Here is a 15,893-nt window from a genome sequence, read left to right on the forward strand (position 1 = left end):
AAATACACAAAACACAGTTGTCATTGATCATCATAATGTGCTGAAAAAAGAGGGGAACACAGTCACATCATGTTCATGTTTATTGTGCTGACAGTGCTTACAAAATTACCCAGCATGGACAAAAATTTGATTATGTAGTTATCACAGAACCAAGAAACCAGAACTGAAACTACAGCCAGGACAACAAAGCTCCCAACATAATAACAAGTCGTTTACTATTATACAATACAAAACCTCAATAAGGTGATTTCAAATTAACAGTGAAAACAGTGAATTTGTGCATAAGGAGTACTTACTCAAATATCCCACACACCATTCTGTCAAACTGGCAGTCAGTCGTATATTTGCTGTTAACGGGATGTTTAGAAGCTCATGCTTGCATGCAAAAAGCATAACAGTTTAACTCACTGTGCTTGATGTGAATTAAGGATGATCAAACCAGAACGCAAAGCACTTTTTCACGTTTTTCTTATTTCAGGTGCTATGCAAGGTTATTAAAACGGTACCAAGAAAGGTGTAAGAGGTCTCTGTTGTTCTGTGATTCGATTCAGCTTCAGTTTATGGGACTGTTAATAGTGTGCACTTCAAGTCAGTTCATCCCCAAGAGATATTTGGTCACAAATACGAGATAAAATTCAGGCAAAAAAATATCCGGCAATGATCACAAACAGATTTTCATTAGTATTCCAAAGCATGACTGTTTTTGCATCTTTGGCATATCAAAACAACAGAACTGTAATGATTTTGCAGGGTTAATGTTCATAAATCTGCAGGGTTAATGTTCATAAAACTAAGCTAATCTTTTACTCATCAAACCCTAAGAGCAAACTGCTTAAATAAAAATCTATTTACAGTGTAAAAATACATACAGCTTTTCAAAAGTAGCGAAAACCACAACATAGCATGGGGCTACAGCAGGTAAATTGACAGGCTTAGATGTCCATCAGTAGCACTTGTAGTAAATGTTGAGGCCAGTCAGTCCATTCCATCAGTTCATTCTCTCCTACCTTCATCTATTCGCCATGTAGAAAAGGGAAATCAAACAGTCTGTGCAGAAAATGACAATTCTGAAAATCCACATTGCCTTTCATTTCTCCGGAAGCATGTTGGTCAGAATGTCAATAAAATTGTCCAGGCCCCAGAGGTACCCGTCCTCTCTGTTGCCCTCTACCCACGGGCTGCGATGGTCCAGGGTTAGAGGGGGCGGCATAGGCACAGTCTTTCCAAAGTCTATCATCCAGATTCCAGCCTTGCCAGTCAGATCATGGACAAATAATAAGGAGCTGCCCACCACCTGCAGGAAAACAGCAAGACCGCTTTTATTGGAGCCTGTATTTGAACATCAGCAGTGCAGAATGAACAACAAGTGGATTTGGAAAATGAAGATGCATGTCACCTCATGTGCTTTGAAGAAATCTGATTTTTCCAGCACAGCTCGTAGTTCCTTCAGGCGCTGATGGTAGCTTCTCTGCATGAACAGGAAGAGCCAAACAATTAACTTGTTTACATAATAGTTAAATGGATTAATGGTTAAGAGGCACAGGAGCCATTATTTCTATCAAGCAGCCATTATTAAAAGCTAGATTCTAGATGTTAAAAAGCAAGATGTAAAATAGAATAAATTACTTCATTTTTTTCATTCATACTTCATTAAAAATATTTCATTTTTATTTATATGCACAAATATAATATATTTACATTTACTCACAATTTACCACATTTTTCTTTAATTGAGAAAACAAACTGTTATTCTAAAGAAGATAAATAATTATAATTTCAATATCTAAATACTTTAAATAAATACACATTTTAATTTGAACAAATAATGAATATATTGTAAAAATTTGATATATTGTCCAGTTCTAATACAAATTTGTGCTGATATTTAAATTCTGTTTCATACAATAAGCTGCTAAATATTTTCATTTTGTGGCCAATAAATAATTTGGCCCATATTACAATGCATTACTATTTTGTCTAATTAAAACAAAGGAACTAAAATCTAACATTTTAAAAGCTGCAAGTGAATTCAGGCATCACAAAATTATAAATGTACAGAAAAATTGTAAGTAAAAAATATAACACTTAATATTATTAAATTATCAGTGTTTTATAAGATTAACTGTAAATAAATATTTAAATTAACTGTAGATTAACAGATTTAAAGATTAAATGGAAATGCACAAACAATTAAATATACAATATTTACAGACTTCAATAAAATAATAAATAATATACAATATTTGATAAATATTGTAAATATTGCCAAGCTCTAACCAAAATTAGCATGTTGTTGTCCACAAAGTCCTCCAGGGCTTGGATGACTTCATCTTTGTACTTTGTTCTCTTGAAGTTAGTGTTACAAGTGCCATCGGATTTCTGAAGACAGATCAAATATGTCAAGACATTATATAGAAGGCCAAAAACAGATCAAATAAAACACTAATAAGCATTTCCAATCAGTGTTAGATAAAGATCTCTGTGTAAATTCAGAGGGTTGCTGAATCATGTCTACCTTGATGCCCTCGATGCGAAAGCCCAGCGTGGCGGTTGAGCTGAGGGTTTCTCTCCACTGCATGTATCTGGTTTTGAGTACCGCCTGCTGGGCCCGCTCCTCCTCAATAGGGGCGTCTGGGTCCACCGCTATCATTTTTTCATACATGTCTTTGCGTGGCTGAGGACTCTCGCGGGCCTTCCTTAACTCTTCCTCAAGGTAAGTCCTAAAAGCGTGCATGTACACAGGTCAATAATACAACAAGAATAATTATTTAGTATGAAAACATTATCAAACTGGCATAACAGGACTGGTCCATTATGACATGAACAGAGCTCCTGGCATTAGTGATCATATTTCCTTCCACTATTGTTTGGACACTGCCGTCTGTATAATAGTTTTAGCCACAGATGCCACACCCATAGAAAGCCCAGAGTCCAGATATTGACAGCACTGATGAAATTTACAAGCTCCAGTCTGAATGCCTGACTGCAACACAATTTCCGGAAGTCCAGCTGCACAACTTTTTATCAGTTTGGCTGGAGTTGATGATGATAATAATAAGTGCTTGTGAGCAGATGCACTGATTTTTAAATTCTGTCGGATACTGATATGCTGCTAATCATTTTCATTTTGTGGCTTATAAACAATAAATGGCCAATATTAAAATTCAATACCATTTTGTTTGATAAAAAGATGTTGATTTTAAGATTTTAAGTGAGTGTTAGATGGTGGCAATATACATGTTTTAAAAAAGAAAATGTGCATGAACAATTAAATATAGAGTACAATATCTACAGATACTGATAAGATAACTTATGAGGAAGAATAAGCTGCTGGAATTGGCAGATTTTGTCAGTTTTGTGACATCATATCTTTGAAAGATATTCAGAGATTTGTAATTAGATACCCATAAGCAAAATTATAAATCCCACTGTTTTCCATTTATAAATTAGTAAAAATGTTCAATTCAATTTCTGTCAAAAAAAAAAAAAATCCATTTACTAAAGCTGTTTACATATAGTCGCTTGTAAACACAACTGTGCTATGACTAAAACATTTTTTTTTACGTGCAAGTGCATTATTTTGGCATCACCTGCCCATAAACCGCACTTAAAAACAAAAATAGACTTTGGTTGGTCACTTTGCATGCTGGTCAGATTGCCTCTTCCTGTTTGAATGGAGGTTCTTAAAATAAGCTGCAATTTGTACCAGTTTTACTAGTTAGACCAAAATAAAAAGCACTGAATTTCTGAATTCACAAATCACAACATCCTCACCGGCTTCCCATTTTGCAGTCCATGATGCAGGGAGAGTCAAAGTCAGCGAGGAGGTCGTCCATAAGGTTGTAATCCTGCTCGTCACGCTGAGTCACGCCATAGTATCCAGGAACGAAGGGCCGCAGCGAGTCGCTCATGAGCTGCAGAAAACACTGCTGCTCGCACTCGCAGTACTTCTTCAGCAGCCTTCCATCACTCCCCGTCTGAAAGTTTCCTAGAGGACCAAACAAAAACACGCAGAGTCACCCAACACAGCAACAAAAACACCAAGTAAACACATGACCATAAAAATTTTTATAAAAATTTAAGCTTAAATGTGAAAGTGTGTCAAAAAGGATCACCAAAGGATTAAGTATCACCAATAACATTGTCTAAAACATCAAGCAAACCTGCATGGCCGACCACCTGCACCCAGGGTGAGCGCTTTTTCACCGTCACTGGAAGTGGAGACCAGTTCACCATATTCTTTGTCTTCTTCCTCTGATCAGTCTTTGAAGCGAAGATATGAAAGAAACAAACAGATGAATGAGACTCACATGTCAGTTAACACCCTACGACTACGAGCCGCCACACGGTTCACAATGGTTCTGTACAGGGTTGTTTGTTGCTAGAGACTTTTCTTGTCTTCTCTTTTGTTCTCATTTTCCTATACAGTGAGCCGCACTGGGGCACCAAGTGCATTCAGTCAACCTCAGACTCCAACGGGCAACCCCCTCTCCTCTATTAACCATAGGTCGAGTTTTTCCCCATGTGGCAAATCATTGACGACAATCTCGGACTAAAAGTCATCAAGCAATACCAAGTGGCTGTGATTAAGAAATAGCTAATCTTAGAAGGACGTTCATGAAACATTTACAGACGGCATTTGTTTTGCTGCCAGATAAAATGAAGGAGCCAGTGCGGCAACTCACGTATATGACAGGACGTACATGAGATGAGTGTATATCTTTTCTTTTTTTTCCCAAAGGTTTTAAATTTTTTTGAGGTAAGCATACCTTTTTTTCATGAATTAATAATTCATAACTGTCATTACATTTTCGATATTTTAATGTTGGCAAAAAAACGTCAACAAGATCCCTTCAGCTGACTCATCATAAACCTTTCCATCCTACCGTACACAATAACCTATGCCACTTTAACATGACTGTATGCGGTATAACAACATACAGTAACAATGAGATAATCACAGGCTATCGAGAGTAAAGATCCTCCAAGTTTAAGCTCTCAGTATGAAGCCAATTAACCTCCAAACCTGTACAGTTCTCTCTGCTCTCAAAGCTCAAAGCTCACTCACTCTTGGCTAGTGGAAAACCAGTCAGACAAGAATGACATTCTCCAGAACAAAGCAGGAGAGGCCCACCATACAGCACTGGAGGTGCATCCATCTGCTGACCTTATAAGTTCAGTTTCAATGGACTATTTACTCACTATTGTGATTTTCTCAATGGGCATTTTTTGAACCTTAATGATCCATAAAATCAAATCCCATTCAATATTACCATCAAAAGGATTGGAGACTGTTTAACTCCTATAACAGAACAATGCAGATTATATTCAGACACCTTTATAGTTGCAAAGATGAATATTCCTTGTTGATTTTATAACATGTCATTGACTTTACAATGTTTTCACAATGATGTTGGTGAATGACCTTCTTAAGATACATTTGTACAATTTAGATGCACTTCTATACAAACCTCTGACTCCAGTACCATCAGAACATGTGAGGAAGGAAAGTAGTTTAGGAAAGCATGTGGAATTTTTCACTCCATTTACAAACAATGATCTTATGACCTGACACCCATAATGTTAATCAGTTATGACGAGGATTACTCAATAACTGCATAGGCCTATTTCGATCTGTAGCATGCACCTGTGTGCACTCTTGTATTCTATGCACCTGCAATCAAAAAGTTACCAAGGTGACTATAGTTTTCACAAAAATATCACTTAATATTTTGACAACAAGGTTCTATTTGTTAACATTGGTTAAATACATCAATTAACAAGAACTAACAAAGATAAATACTAAAGCATGTATTAATCTCAGTTGATGTTTGTTTCCACATTTAAGTGTATCTGTTATATCTGTTAATATCATTTAATGAACCTGAGGTCACAAGAACTAACAATGAACAGTTGTATTTTTATTACCTAACCTTAAAGATTAATAAATACTGTAACAAATGTATTATTTATTGTTAGTTAACAAAACCATGTTTTGGAGTTGTATCATGATAACAGCAAGATACAGTATAGTTAGTATACACAGGTTTCCCAGTAGGGCTACTAACTGAACAGACATTAGTAACTATTATTTAGACACTTTTGTATAGTCCTAAGTGACTAGTTAGTAGCATATTACTAGTAATTTTTCTAATAGCTTGATTGAACTATTAAGTAGCCAATATGACTAGTCATTGTATATGACAATTAAAACAACAACAGTAGTGTAAGTACCAAGCCAAAAATACTTGAAAGTAAAATGCATCCACATTTAACTCTACTTGTGTTTAAAAAAATTAACTTTTCTTCGCTTTTTAAATAGACTTTTGATGCTTGAAAGTGCCAGTCTTCATTTTTAACAACTCTAGTACAAATTCTTCAAAATAATACTTAAGTAGGCTATAGTGGCAAAGTACTAGGTATATTACTCAAACTTCCGCCTAGTGACTACCTGAATACATATGAGGGAATACCTTATCTAATGAACAGTTAGAAGTAAATTAAAAAATGGGTCTAGTCTGGTTCCTACTGGATTATTATTAACTAGAAATGTTAAAATAAATAGTCTTAGTTTTGATTCTCACCGTGAGCGGTTCACCTGAAGACTGATTATAGTCGCTGTAACCCATTAAATCCTCTTCGCATTCCTCAAAAGAAGACGCTGGCGAGAGGCCGGTTGAGGAGGAGTTGGACAGTTTTCTCAGCGCCAGGGACGAGGCGGGAGAGCCGCTGAGCCCGCTGTCCGAGCAGATGGACTCCTCGTCGGGGTGAGGAGAGCCCGAGCAGGGTCCGCATTCAGTGGCACACGGCTCGCAGGTAACAACCAGCTCAGGAACAGCAACGCGAGCGAGTCTGGAGAGATGCTCCACTGGCTCCTCAGGATGGCTGGGGTGGATATCACCTATACCCGCGCAGGGTGCCGGTGTATCGGGCGTTTTAGTCATCACGCTGTTTCTGATCTATAAGATCATTGAGGTTGTGAGTTTATCCAGATTAGGGGCGCACCTTGCGTGACGCGTCGCAATATTGAATAAAAGCAATATTGGGCCACTCTCAACGCTAAGGTGCCGTGATCACATTCTTTTAGCCCCTGAAAATAAACAATAATAATCACCTGACAGATTTAAAGAACCCACAAATATCCACGTAAAATGTTGATGCGTCTTTCAGGACTAGTTTAAACTGTATTATTTGCTCAATGCATATAGGCGTGTTGTTAAAGCGTTGCGTTAACACCCTGCACATTTTTGCCCCGCCCACTTTTCTTTAAAGCTACAGAGCTGAACTGGTCGAAATACATTAAATCAGATTTACAGCGCCACCTAACCTGTGGTTGACAATGCATCTTAAAAAACCTGAGTACAGGATGAAATAATGTGCTTTTCTTACTAGGCCTTTAACATGTTGCATTTCGATAAAGTACTTAAAGGCACAGTTCACTAAAAATATACATTTTTTTAGATGCTTGAGGATGTGAAGTCCTAAAAAAAGGATGCAAAATTCATTAAAGCTTCTGTTCTATTAAAGCAAAGTTTGATTCCGGAGATAACATTTCATTTTAGTCAAACTGATGCACAATGTCTCTAAAAATTCTATAATCTATAGATAACTGTCATTTTATACATCTAGAAAGGTTTAAAAATTCTGGCCTCATTACCACAATTAAAGACAAATTTAATGCATTTGGTTTTCTAGATACAAGATTTTGGTGGGGTCACATTAAAAATAAGAGACAAAGACAAAAATATTTATATGGCCACAAATAAAGCGATGTTAGATGCCAAAAGACATGATCTCTGCAGCATGTACATTTATGCATTTGGCAGATGCTTACTAAGCAACTTATAAATACATACACTTTATCACTACCTTGGAATCAAATCTATAACCGTAGTGTTGCTAATGCCATGCTCTATCAGTTGAGTTATGGGAACAAAAAACTGTATAAATAAAAAGCATATCACATTCCGTTAAGCTCAGTGATATAATTCTAGAGTGTGTGTAAAGAATAGACATGAACTGCAAAATCCTTTTATATAAAAAAAAGCTTTGTTTTTCAGTATCTCACAAAAACAAAATATGAGAGAATCTAAAACGGACATAAAACATAGACACTAATATATAAAAAAACAATAACAATGGTCAAACAAACACTAATTCATAAAATGTACACAGGAATGTTAAAAACTGTATATCCTGAGGTCATACTTTTGGACACTTCTGGTTTACTTCAAGTCTGATATGGCAACAGTCTCAAGAACCCCCTTCACAAAGCCACCGTAACTGCATTTTGAGTCAAGCCCAAAAGTTACGTTAGGGATGAAGAAAACAAACGGCATTCGAGTCTCATTAGTATAAATGACTACGATACAGACACATCTGTACACAGTGTTTGAAAGAAATGATTGTCCAAGATTTTCAGTCTCAGTCTTTGTGCAAAAAGCCTCGATCAACATCTGAATTCACCGAGATTAGTGTCCCGTGTCAAGGTCCCGCATGTAGTCCTGCAGGGCCTGGAGTCGAGCGTCGATCTCTGACAGGTCAGCACCCGTATCAATAGATGTGTCTGAATAGGAAAAATACACTTGGCTTACATGTATATGCTATTGTTTACAGACACATTTACATAAATAATAATACTAATATATAATTAAAAAGGAAATTATGTGGTACCTGCCGCTCTCATCCTTTGGGCCGGGGTGCTACACATTGGTTTTTTGTTTGTGTGTCTTCCTCTGGACTAGATGGAGATAAGCGCAATTAAAATTATCTGAGACCTAATATTCACAAAAATAAACCTAATGTTTTACATTGTTACTCACAACAGCTGGACCATTATATGCCAGTTTCCTTCCTCTGCAAAAAATAAACAAATAAATATCAAAAGCAATAATATCAAAGTCTAATTTGCAATGAGTTAAAAAGTTAATTAGCTAATTTTCTAAATCAATAGAACATAATTTTTTGTTATTGAAAGAAGTTGCTTACGCTCACCAAGGCAATGTTTATTTGATCAAAACCAGTAAAACAGTAATACTTTGAAATAGTATTAAAATTTAAAAGTAACTATTTTAAAACATATACAAGTTAAAACATTTATTCTTGTGATACAACGCTGAATTTTCAGCAGTCATTACTCCAGTCTTCAGTGTCACATGATCATTCTAATATGCTGATTTTGCGCTCAAAAAACTTTTTATCATCATCAATGTTGACAACAGTACCACAATAATTTTTTTTAAGGATTCTTTGAGTAGAAAATAGCATTTATTTTAAATAAAGTTTTATGTTATAATAACAAAGATTTTTTTCTGTCACTTTGTCAATTTATTGCATTCTTGTGAAATAAAAGTGAACAGGCCAGATTTAAATGTGTTTCAGATAGAGGGTAGAAAATGGTCATGAAAATTAAACTTTTTGGATGCAAGAAATCCTAATATTTTATTAAAGGCAGACTCCAAAAAATGCTGTAAAAGTATAAGCTCATCTACACCTTGCTATTTGGCAGGTTTGATCTGATGATCCAAGTGTCCCAAAATAATCAATCAGCCCGCTGACACAACATTTAACCTGGCCAGCAGTACTTGGATAAGCAACCGGTTTTGTTTATTGACTTGCCTGCTATTTAGAGGCTTAGCAAGCTCTTCAAACTCCGCTACTGATCCTTCTGAAGAGCACCGACTCCTCCTGCTCTCCACAGACACACTCCTCCCCCTGCCAGCACTTCCTGCTCTCATCAGCTGAGGAACGGGCTCCCTGGAGCGTGAACGGCCTCTTTCCATCAGAGACGGTGAAGCCAACATGTCTCTTCTAATCTTCCTCTGACTGTTGGGAACAAAAGAAGACCTCATGTATATCCGTGAAAGCAGGAAATGGGTTCAGCTGTCTACAAATAAATTCTACCAGATTATAAGTAGTCAAACAGACACAAGACTCTCATTCTCTTATCAGCCTGATCCCAGAAGTCATAGACTTTTTTTCTTGCACTGGTGTGGGATCAACAGTCTGAGAAAAGGAATTCATGCAAGGGACAAAAAGAGCCTATAGTTCACACCTTTCAAAGTAAACCGTATTCCTGCTCACAGACAGGGCAATGCTTGTAGAAAAAGTCCACACTGCCAAATCCTCACATTTCCACAACAAGATCAACAGCGCTCCAGACATGCGTAATCTCTTCAGAACATTTAATTCTCTCCTCTGTCCCCCTCCTCTACCTCCCACCACTTCGATAACAGCTGACGACTTTGCCACTTTTTTCACAGACAAAACTAGAACAATCAGTAACCAGTTCTCAACTCCACACACACAGGACCTCCAATCAACCACATCCACTGCTCAAACACCCATCTTCTCCTTCTGTCCCTTCACCGAGGCTGAAGTATCCAAACGTCTCCTCTCCAGCCACCCTACAACCACACTCTTACCAGCACTCACACACATTATCAACGCATCTTCCCCACAGCATTCAAGCAGGCTCGGGTAACCCCACTGCTCAAAAAAACATTTTAAACACTACTCTTTTAGAAAACTACAGACCTGTCTCTCTCCTTCCATTCATAGCGAAAACACTCGAACGAGTTATCTTCAACCAGCTCTCACTGTTTCTTTCATAGTACAACAAACTGGATGCTAAACAGTCAGGTTTCAGGAGTGGCCATTCAACAGAGACTGCGCAACTCTCCGTCACTGAAGCCCTGCGAATTGCAAAAGCCGATTCCAAATCATTAGTCCTCCTTCTGCTGGATCTTTCTGCTGCTTTTGTCACTGTCAATCATCAGATCCTCCTGTCTACCCTCTCATCACTGGGATTCCACTTTGCTGGTTTGAATCCTATCTCACCGGCAGGTCTTTCAGGGTGGCCTGAGGAGGGGAGGTATCCAAACCACATCAACTGGTCACTGCAGTTCCTCAGGGATCGGTTCTTGGACCCCTCCTCTTCTCCACATACACTACATTACTGGGTCCCATCATACATGCACATGGCTTCTCCTATCACTGCTACGCCAATGACACACAGCTCTATCTTTCTTTTCAACCAGATGACCCAACGGTAGTTGCACGGATCTCAAGACTGCCTGGCGGACATCTCGGCATGGATGAAAGAACATCACCTACAGCTCAACCTGGCAAAGACGGAGCTTCTTGTCTTCCCTGCCACTCCGACTCTACAGCATGACTTCACGATTCAGTTAGGCTCATCAATGATTGCCCCATCAACTTCGGTCAGAAATCTTGGTGTAATCTTTGATGACCAGCTGACCTTCAAAGAGCACATTGCAAAGACTGCTCGATCCTGCAGGTTTGCACTACACAACATCAGAAAGATCAGGCCCTTTCTGACAGAGCATGCTGCACAACTTCTTGTCCAGGCCCTTGTCATTACAAGGCTGGACTACTGCAATGCTCTTCTGGCTGGTCTGCCATCAAACACAATCAAACCTCTACAAATGATTCAGAATGCAGTGGCACGACTGGTCTTCAACAGCCCAAATGAGCGCATGTTACAACTCTCTTCATCTCCTTGCACTGGCTACCAGTGGCAGCTCGCATAAAGTTCGAGACACTGATGCTTGCATACAGAACGACCACACGCTCAGCACCCTCCTACCTCCACTCACTATTACGAACCTCCAGAAGTCTGAGATCTGCTAGTGAGCGACGCCTTGTGGTACCATCACAGAGAGGCTCAAAATCACTCTCCAGAACATTCTCGTTCACCATTCCTGGCTGGTGGAATAATCTTCCCACCCCTATCCGGAATGCTGGATCCCTGTCAATCTTCAAGCAACAACTGAAAACTCATCTCTTTCGGCACTACTTGACTTCATCCTAAACTTAAAAAAAAAAAAAAAAAAAACCTTAATCTTTCCCTTCTTCCCTTGCTACCTTGTACTTATTTGAACAATGACTGAGACTTGGTGTTACGAGCACTTCCTCTGTCTGATTGCCTCTTCAAGATGAATCGCTTTTGTATTCCCCAATTGTAACCGCTTTGGATAAAAGCATCTGCCAAATGACTAAATGTAAATGTAAAAGTGACAACAAATAAAACACAAAACAGCTGCAGAGCAACAGAAAAGATAAGAACTTCAAACTGAAAAGGTGAAAGTGTCTTACTTCTTCATCTCGGCCTCTTTTTGGTGTCGCTGTCGGTCTTGAATGTAGGCCGTAGGGTCAAACCGAGACACTCGCGACCCTGTCATGAGAACACAAGACTTCAAATCAAAACAATAAAACAGGGCCTCTGCCTTTGACCATAAAGATATTGTCTTCACAGATTTCACCTGTTGGAGATGGTGAGGGTCTTGTGATGCAATTCCGAAACCCTGAAGAGTCTGCCCTCCTAATTCTCTCCTCTGACCTCCGAGTCCTGTCCTCCATCCTCTCCCTCGACCCCGAGCGTGCTCTTACCCCCACACGGGTCAAACTGCGCTCTCTGGATAAAGACCGATGAACCTCTCCATCACCCCTGAGACCACTTCGGACAGACATGACTGGCATCGCTCGACTGTCAAAATAGGAATAATGAGATGATTAACATGTGCTCAAAAAATTTAAAAATATGCAATAAAAGACACAGATGCCAATTAATTAAGCATACCCGCGTCGTAACAAGGCCAGCTCAGTGGTCAGACTTTTAGCACGTATCTGTAGAGCCCGTTCTGATGCTCTGAGTTCCTCCAACTACCAACAAGAGTGAATTTGAACAGTTAAGTGGGGGCATAACTATGTATGAGTGTTTTACATTGTCAGCTTGTCAATGTCATGACCATACAACACTAATCTGCTTAGACACACCTGTTCCAGAAGGAGGCGCTGTTCTTGGCTCCTCTTGCTTGCAGAGCGCTGGCTTTTTGCCCTTTCCTTCAGCAGCTGTTCCTCCAGGCTGCGCACCGCCTCTCTGAGCCCACGAGCTCCAGGAGTAGAACCATCCCCTACCATCTGTAGACGATCCAGAGCCTTGGCCAAGGCTTCCTTTTCATCTCTCACCAAAGTCAACCTGATAAAACAGAAGGAAAATTATTTGTAAACAATATTAGCTTTTTACTCACTGTGGGTAAAATATTTAATTACTTTAATTATTAAACGGATAGGTTACCCAAAAATTCTGTCACAAATTACTCACCCTCATGTCTTTCCAAACCCATAAGATGTTCATCTTCTGAACACAAATTACTCATCACCCTGGTGTCATTTTGGACAGTATCACGATGCATGTGCGTGCTTTGATCTGAACATAAACAAGGCACAGTACATGCATGTTCTGTGTCAGCAGCACCACGTGCATACGTTGTTTACGTTCAGATCAAACTATGTGTATACGCTGTTTACGTACTCTCAAAATGGCGCGAGGGTGACGCGGAGGAGATGAACTGTTGAATAAAATCTTTATTTTTGTTTTCTTTGCACACAAGAAGTATTCTTGTAGCTTCATAAAATCATGGTTGAATGACTGATGTCACATGGATTATTTTACCGATGTCCTTACTGCGTTTCTGTGCCTTGATCTTGGTAGTACCCTTACTGTCTATGGAGGGTCAGAAAGCTCTTGGATTTCATCAAAAATATCTTAATTTGTGTTCCGAAGATGAACCGAAGGTCTCACGGGTTTGTAATGACATGAGGGTGAGAATTTTCATTTTTGGGTGAACTATCCCTTTAAGAAAATTTACAAGGTACAGCAATGTATATGATTTTTCTTTCTTCTATTGTGCTGACTGTCCTGTGCACCTGCCAGCAATTAACCAGGTGTGCAAAAGGTGTTTTTTGTTTTGTTTTTTTGAAAGCACTAAAAATGATATCAAGATTAAGAACATATTTCATTAGGAAAAACTGACTCTGCACGGAGTTTGCGTGCTTCCTGGTCTGATACTTTGTGGCCTCCTCTCAGTCCCAGGGTTTCCAGCTCGGCCCTCAGAGCTCTGATCTCTCTTTGAAGCTCTGCAGGATCAGGTTTGCCCAGATATGGAAGTGGAAGAGGATAGTGTATCCTACAAAAATAACACTTTTTAAAAACTGACCCATTTAAGAGCTGGTTAAAACAGACTGAGTGCTCAAAACTATATTGACCTGTCAAATTCCACAGTGTAGATGAGGATGAGGTATCGTTTAGCACTGAGGGCAGGAGACTGTGGCTGAGCACGAGGTCGGCCAATGACACCTGCCTTTCTGTTCCGCAGAAGCTCGAGGTCAGAATAGGTCAAGAGGTCAAGGGCCACCGATTCACTGGACTGCAAAAGATAACTAAAAGCGTAAATAAGATTTTTTTAAATGTTATTATTAACATAAAAGACTAGTTAAACTAATTGCTATCAACAAAACAGAAGCTGTTCTTTGTTTTAAAATTAAGAAAATTAATTATTTTTCCTAAACAGTATTATTTTTTTTTTAGTTATTAATTTCTTCTTTTATTTAGTAATATATTAATAATAATAAAAAAATTATAATAATTTTCAGCCATATTGATGTCTAATAACAAGGCCAAATTGTGCAGTCGCACAAACAAGTACAAAAAAGCCCTGGATTTTATTTTATTATCAAAACAAGAAAAAAGAAAATAAATCAGCCCCCCCCCAAAAAAACAATTTTTGTGGCTGTTATTCTTTGGACCCACCTTGACGACAGCAGACTCTAGCATGCTGCAGAATACTGGAAATTGTTTAAAATTCCCAGTTTTCCGGGTCAGGTCCTCAATATCTAATTATAAAAGATTTAAAAAAATAATTGTAATGACATAAAACAACATTTCATGCAAGCAAAAACTATACATCAGTTTTAAAAGCTCAACTTACATGCAGGATCAAACTCTCCTCTCCACTGGTCTGCTGTAACAACATCTGAAATCTCTACGGTTAGAAGCCGCTCTGCCAGCTCGACCTTGACAGCAAATTCAGCCCCTCGAAATTTCATTTCTTCCTGCACGACTGTGCCAACCTCCATTGCTTGCCACTGACAGCCTGAAGGAATCATTGCACAGGGTTCAGGGTCAATCCAGTTCATGCTGTAATTAGCATTTCTTGATTTACACATAGATAGACAGACAAATACTGAAGATAGATATACAGACACACTTTGCATTAAAACAAAGCCTATATATTGAGAATAATCAAACTGTGTTATCAAGTCATTTTCACCAGATAGTTTTCACTATGAAGGTCAGCAGTGATTATTTTAGTGCTGTTCATGTCAAACACACACTGAGCTGTCCATTACAAATGTTAACTTCTTCCCAGCTATGACACAGGCAGGATTTGGGTCATGAACCATTTCAGTGAATGAGACTCTTTATTTCTTTACACTTGACTGAATTTCTTTGTAACCTCTTTTATTCACGAATTACTAAACATCTCAGCACGTCAGCTAAAAACTGATGAAGGACTTGCTAACCCTGAAGATTTGCCAGAAGACTGCCAACGCAGGGATAGTCACACAATAACACTATAAAATCAATCGCATGAATAATAAAGACATCTCACGTCATGATTTTGAGGGCTACAGAGGAAGATGAGATTACAGTTGATGATAAATGTGAGTGAGTTACTGTTAGGATAGATGAATCTCAGACCATACACAACTAACGTTAGCACGCTAGCAACATACCCGTTATTGGTGGAAATGTGTTAGGCAGGTACGAGCTGTTCGATTAAAACTCTACATTTAAAACATCGATGGAATAAGTATCATAAATAGAAAACAAATTAAAATCCCTTCTCTGCTAATTTATCGAAAGCATGTTCAGTAAACTGGTCGGTACTGAGCTCGAACAACTGAAAGCAGCGGCTCAATGACCGGGAATTTAAAACTCCTGCCCACAACTGTTTACATTGGTCAACTCGTGTAGATCTTGGAATTCTATTGGCTGCTCTGCCTGTCAATCAAAAGGAAAGCTTTTC

At 38.6% G+C, this 15,893-nt stretch overlaps 2 protein-coding genes across 2 annotated transcripts; both read right to left on the reverse strand.

Annotated features, from left to right (window-relative positions):
- Nucleotides 1–19: 19 nt before the first annotated feature.
- Nucleotides 20–7,254, reverse strand: itpkca (inositol-trisphosphate 3-kinase Ca). Its single transcript, XM_079394328.1, has 8 exons — nt 7,115–7,254; nt 6,585–6,959; nt 4,164–4,263; nt 3,775–3,988; nt 2,516–2,720; nt 2,278–2,379; nt 1,397–1,468; nt 20–1,294 (listed from the first exon to the last, which is right to left on the reverse strand). Exons 2-8 carry the CDS (start codon nt 6,942–6,944, stop codon nt 1,088–1,090), a joined length of 1,260 nt encoding a protein of 419 aa, XP_079250454.1. The 5' UTR covers nt 6,945–6,959; nt 7,115–7,254; the 3' UTR covers nt 20–1,087.
- A 402-nt stretch (nt 7,255–7,656) lies between these two features.
- On the reverse strand, nt 7,657–15,807 carry LOC306856113 (centrosomal protein CCDC61-like). Its single transcript, XM_079395139.1, has 13 exons — nt 15,601–15,807; nt 14,793–14,957; nt 14,615–14,697; nt 14,071–14,231; nt 13,839–13,991; nt 12,799–13,000; nt 12,602–12,684; nt 12,285–12,508; nt 12,118–12,196; nt 9,619–9,825; nt 8,823–8,856; nt 8,674–8,740; nt 7,657–8,566 (listed from the first exon to the last, which is right to left on the reverse strand). The coding sequence occupies exons 2-13, from the start codon at nt 14,938–14,940 to the stop codon at nt 8,472–8,474; spliced, it is 1,536 nt and encodes a 511-aa protein (XP_079251265.1). The 5' UTR covers nt 14,941–14,957; nt 15,601–15,807; the 3' UTR covers nt 7,657–8,471.
- Nucleotides 15,808–15,893: the final 86 nt, after the last annotated feature.

Source organism: Barbus barbus (assembly GCF_936440315.1).
Source record: "Barbus barbus genome assembly, chromosome: 36".
Taxonomy (NCBI): Eukaryota; Metazoa; Chordata; class Actinopteri; order Cypriniformes; family Cyprinidae; genus Barbus; species Barbus barbus.

What these genes read in the sequence shown, in the direction of transcription:
- itpkca (XM_079394328.1), bottom strand. Translation starts at nt 6,944, where the DNA reads ATGACTAAAACGCCCGATACACCGGCACCCTGCGCGGGTATAGGTGAT. An exon ending in TTCGCATCGAGGGCATCAAG is followed by an intron (nt 2,380 to 2,515) that starts GTAGACATGATT and finishes ATCTGTCTTCAG; the next exon opens with AAATCCGATGGCACTTGTAA. An exon ending in ACAACAACATGCTAATTTTG is followed by an intron (nt 1,469 to 2,277) that starts GTTAGAGCTTGG and finishes CTGTTCATGCAG; the next exon opens with AGAAGCTACCATCAGCGCCT.
- LOC306856113 (XM_079395139.1), bottom strand. Translation starts at nt 14,940, where the DNA reads ATGGAGGTTGGCACAGTCGTGCAGGAAGAAATGAAATTTCGAGGGGCT. An exon ending in GCACGCAAACTCCGTGCAGA is followed by an intron (nt 13,001 to 13,838) that starts GTCAGTTTTTCC and finishes CTGTTTTATCAG; the next exon opens with GTTGACTTTGGTGAGAGATG. An exon ending in CTGGCCTTGTTACGACGCGG is followed by an intron (nt 12,509 to 12,601) that starts GTATGCTTAATT and finishes CTATTTTGACAG; the next exon opens with TCGAGCGATGCCAGTCATGT.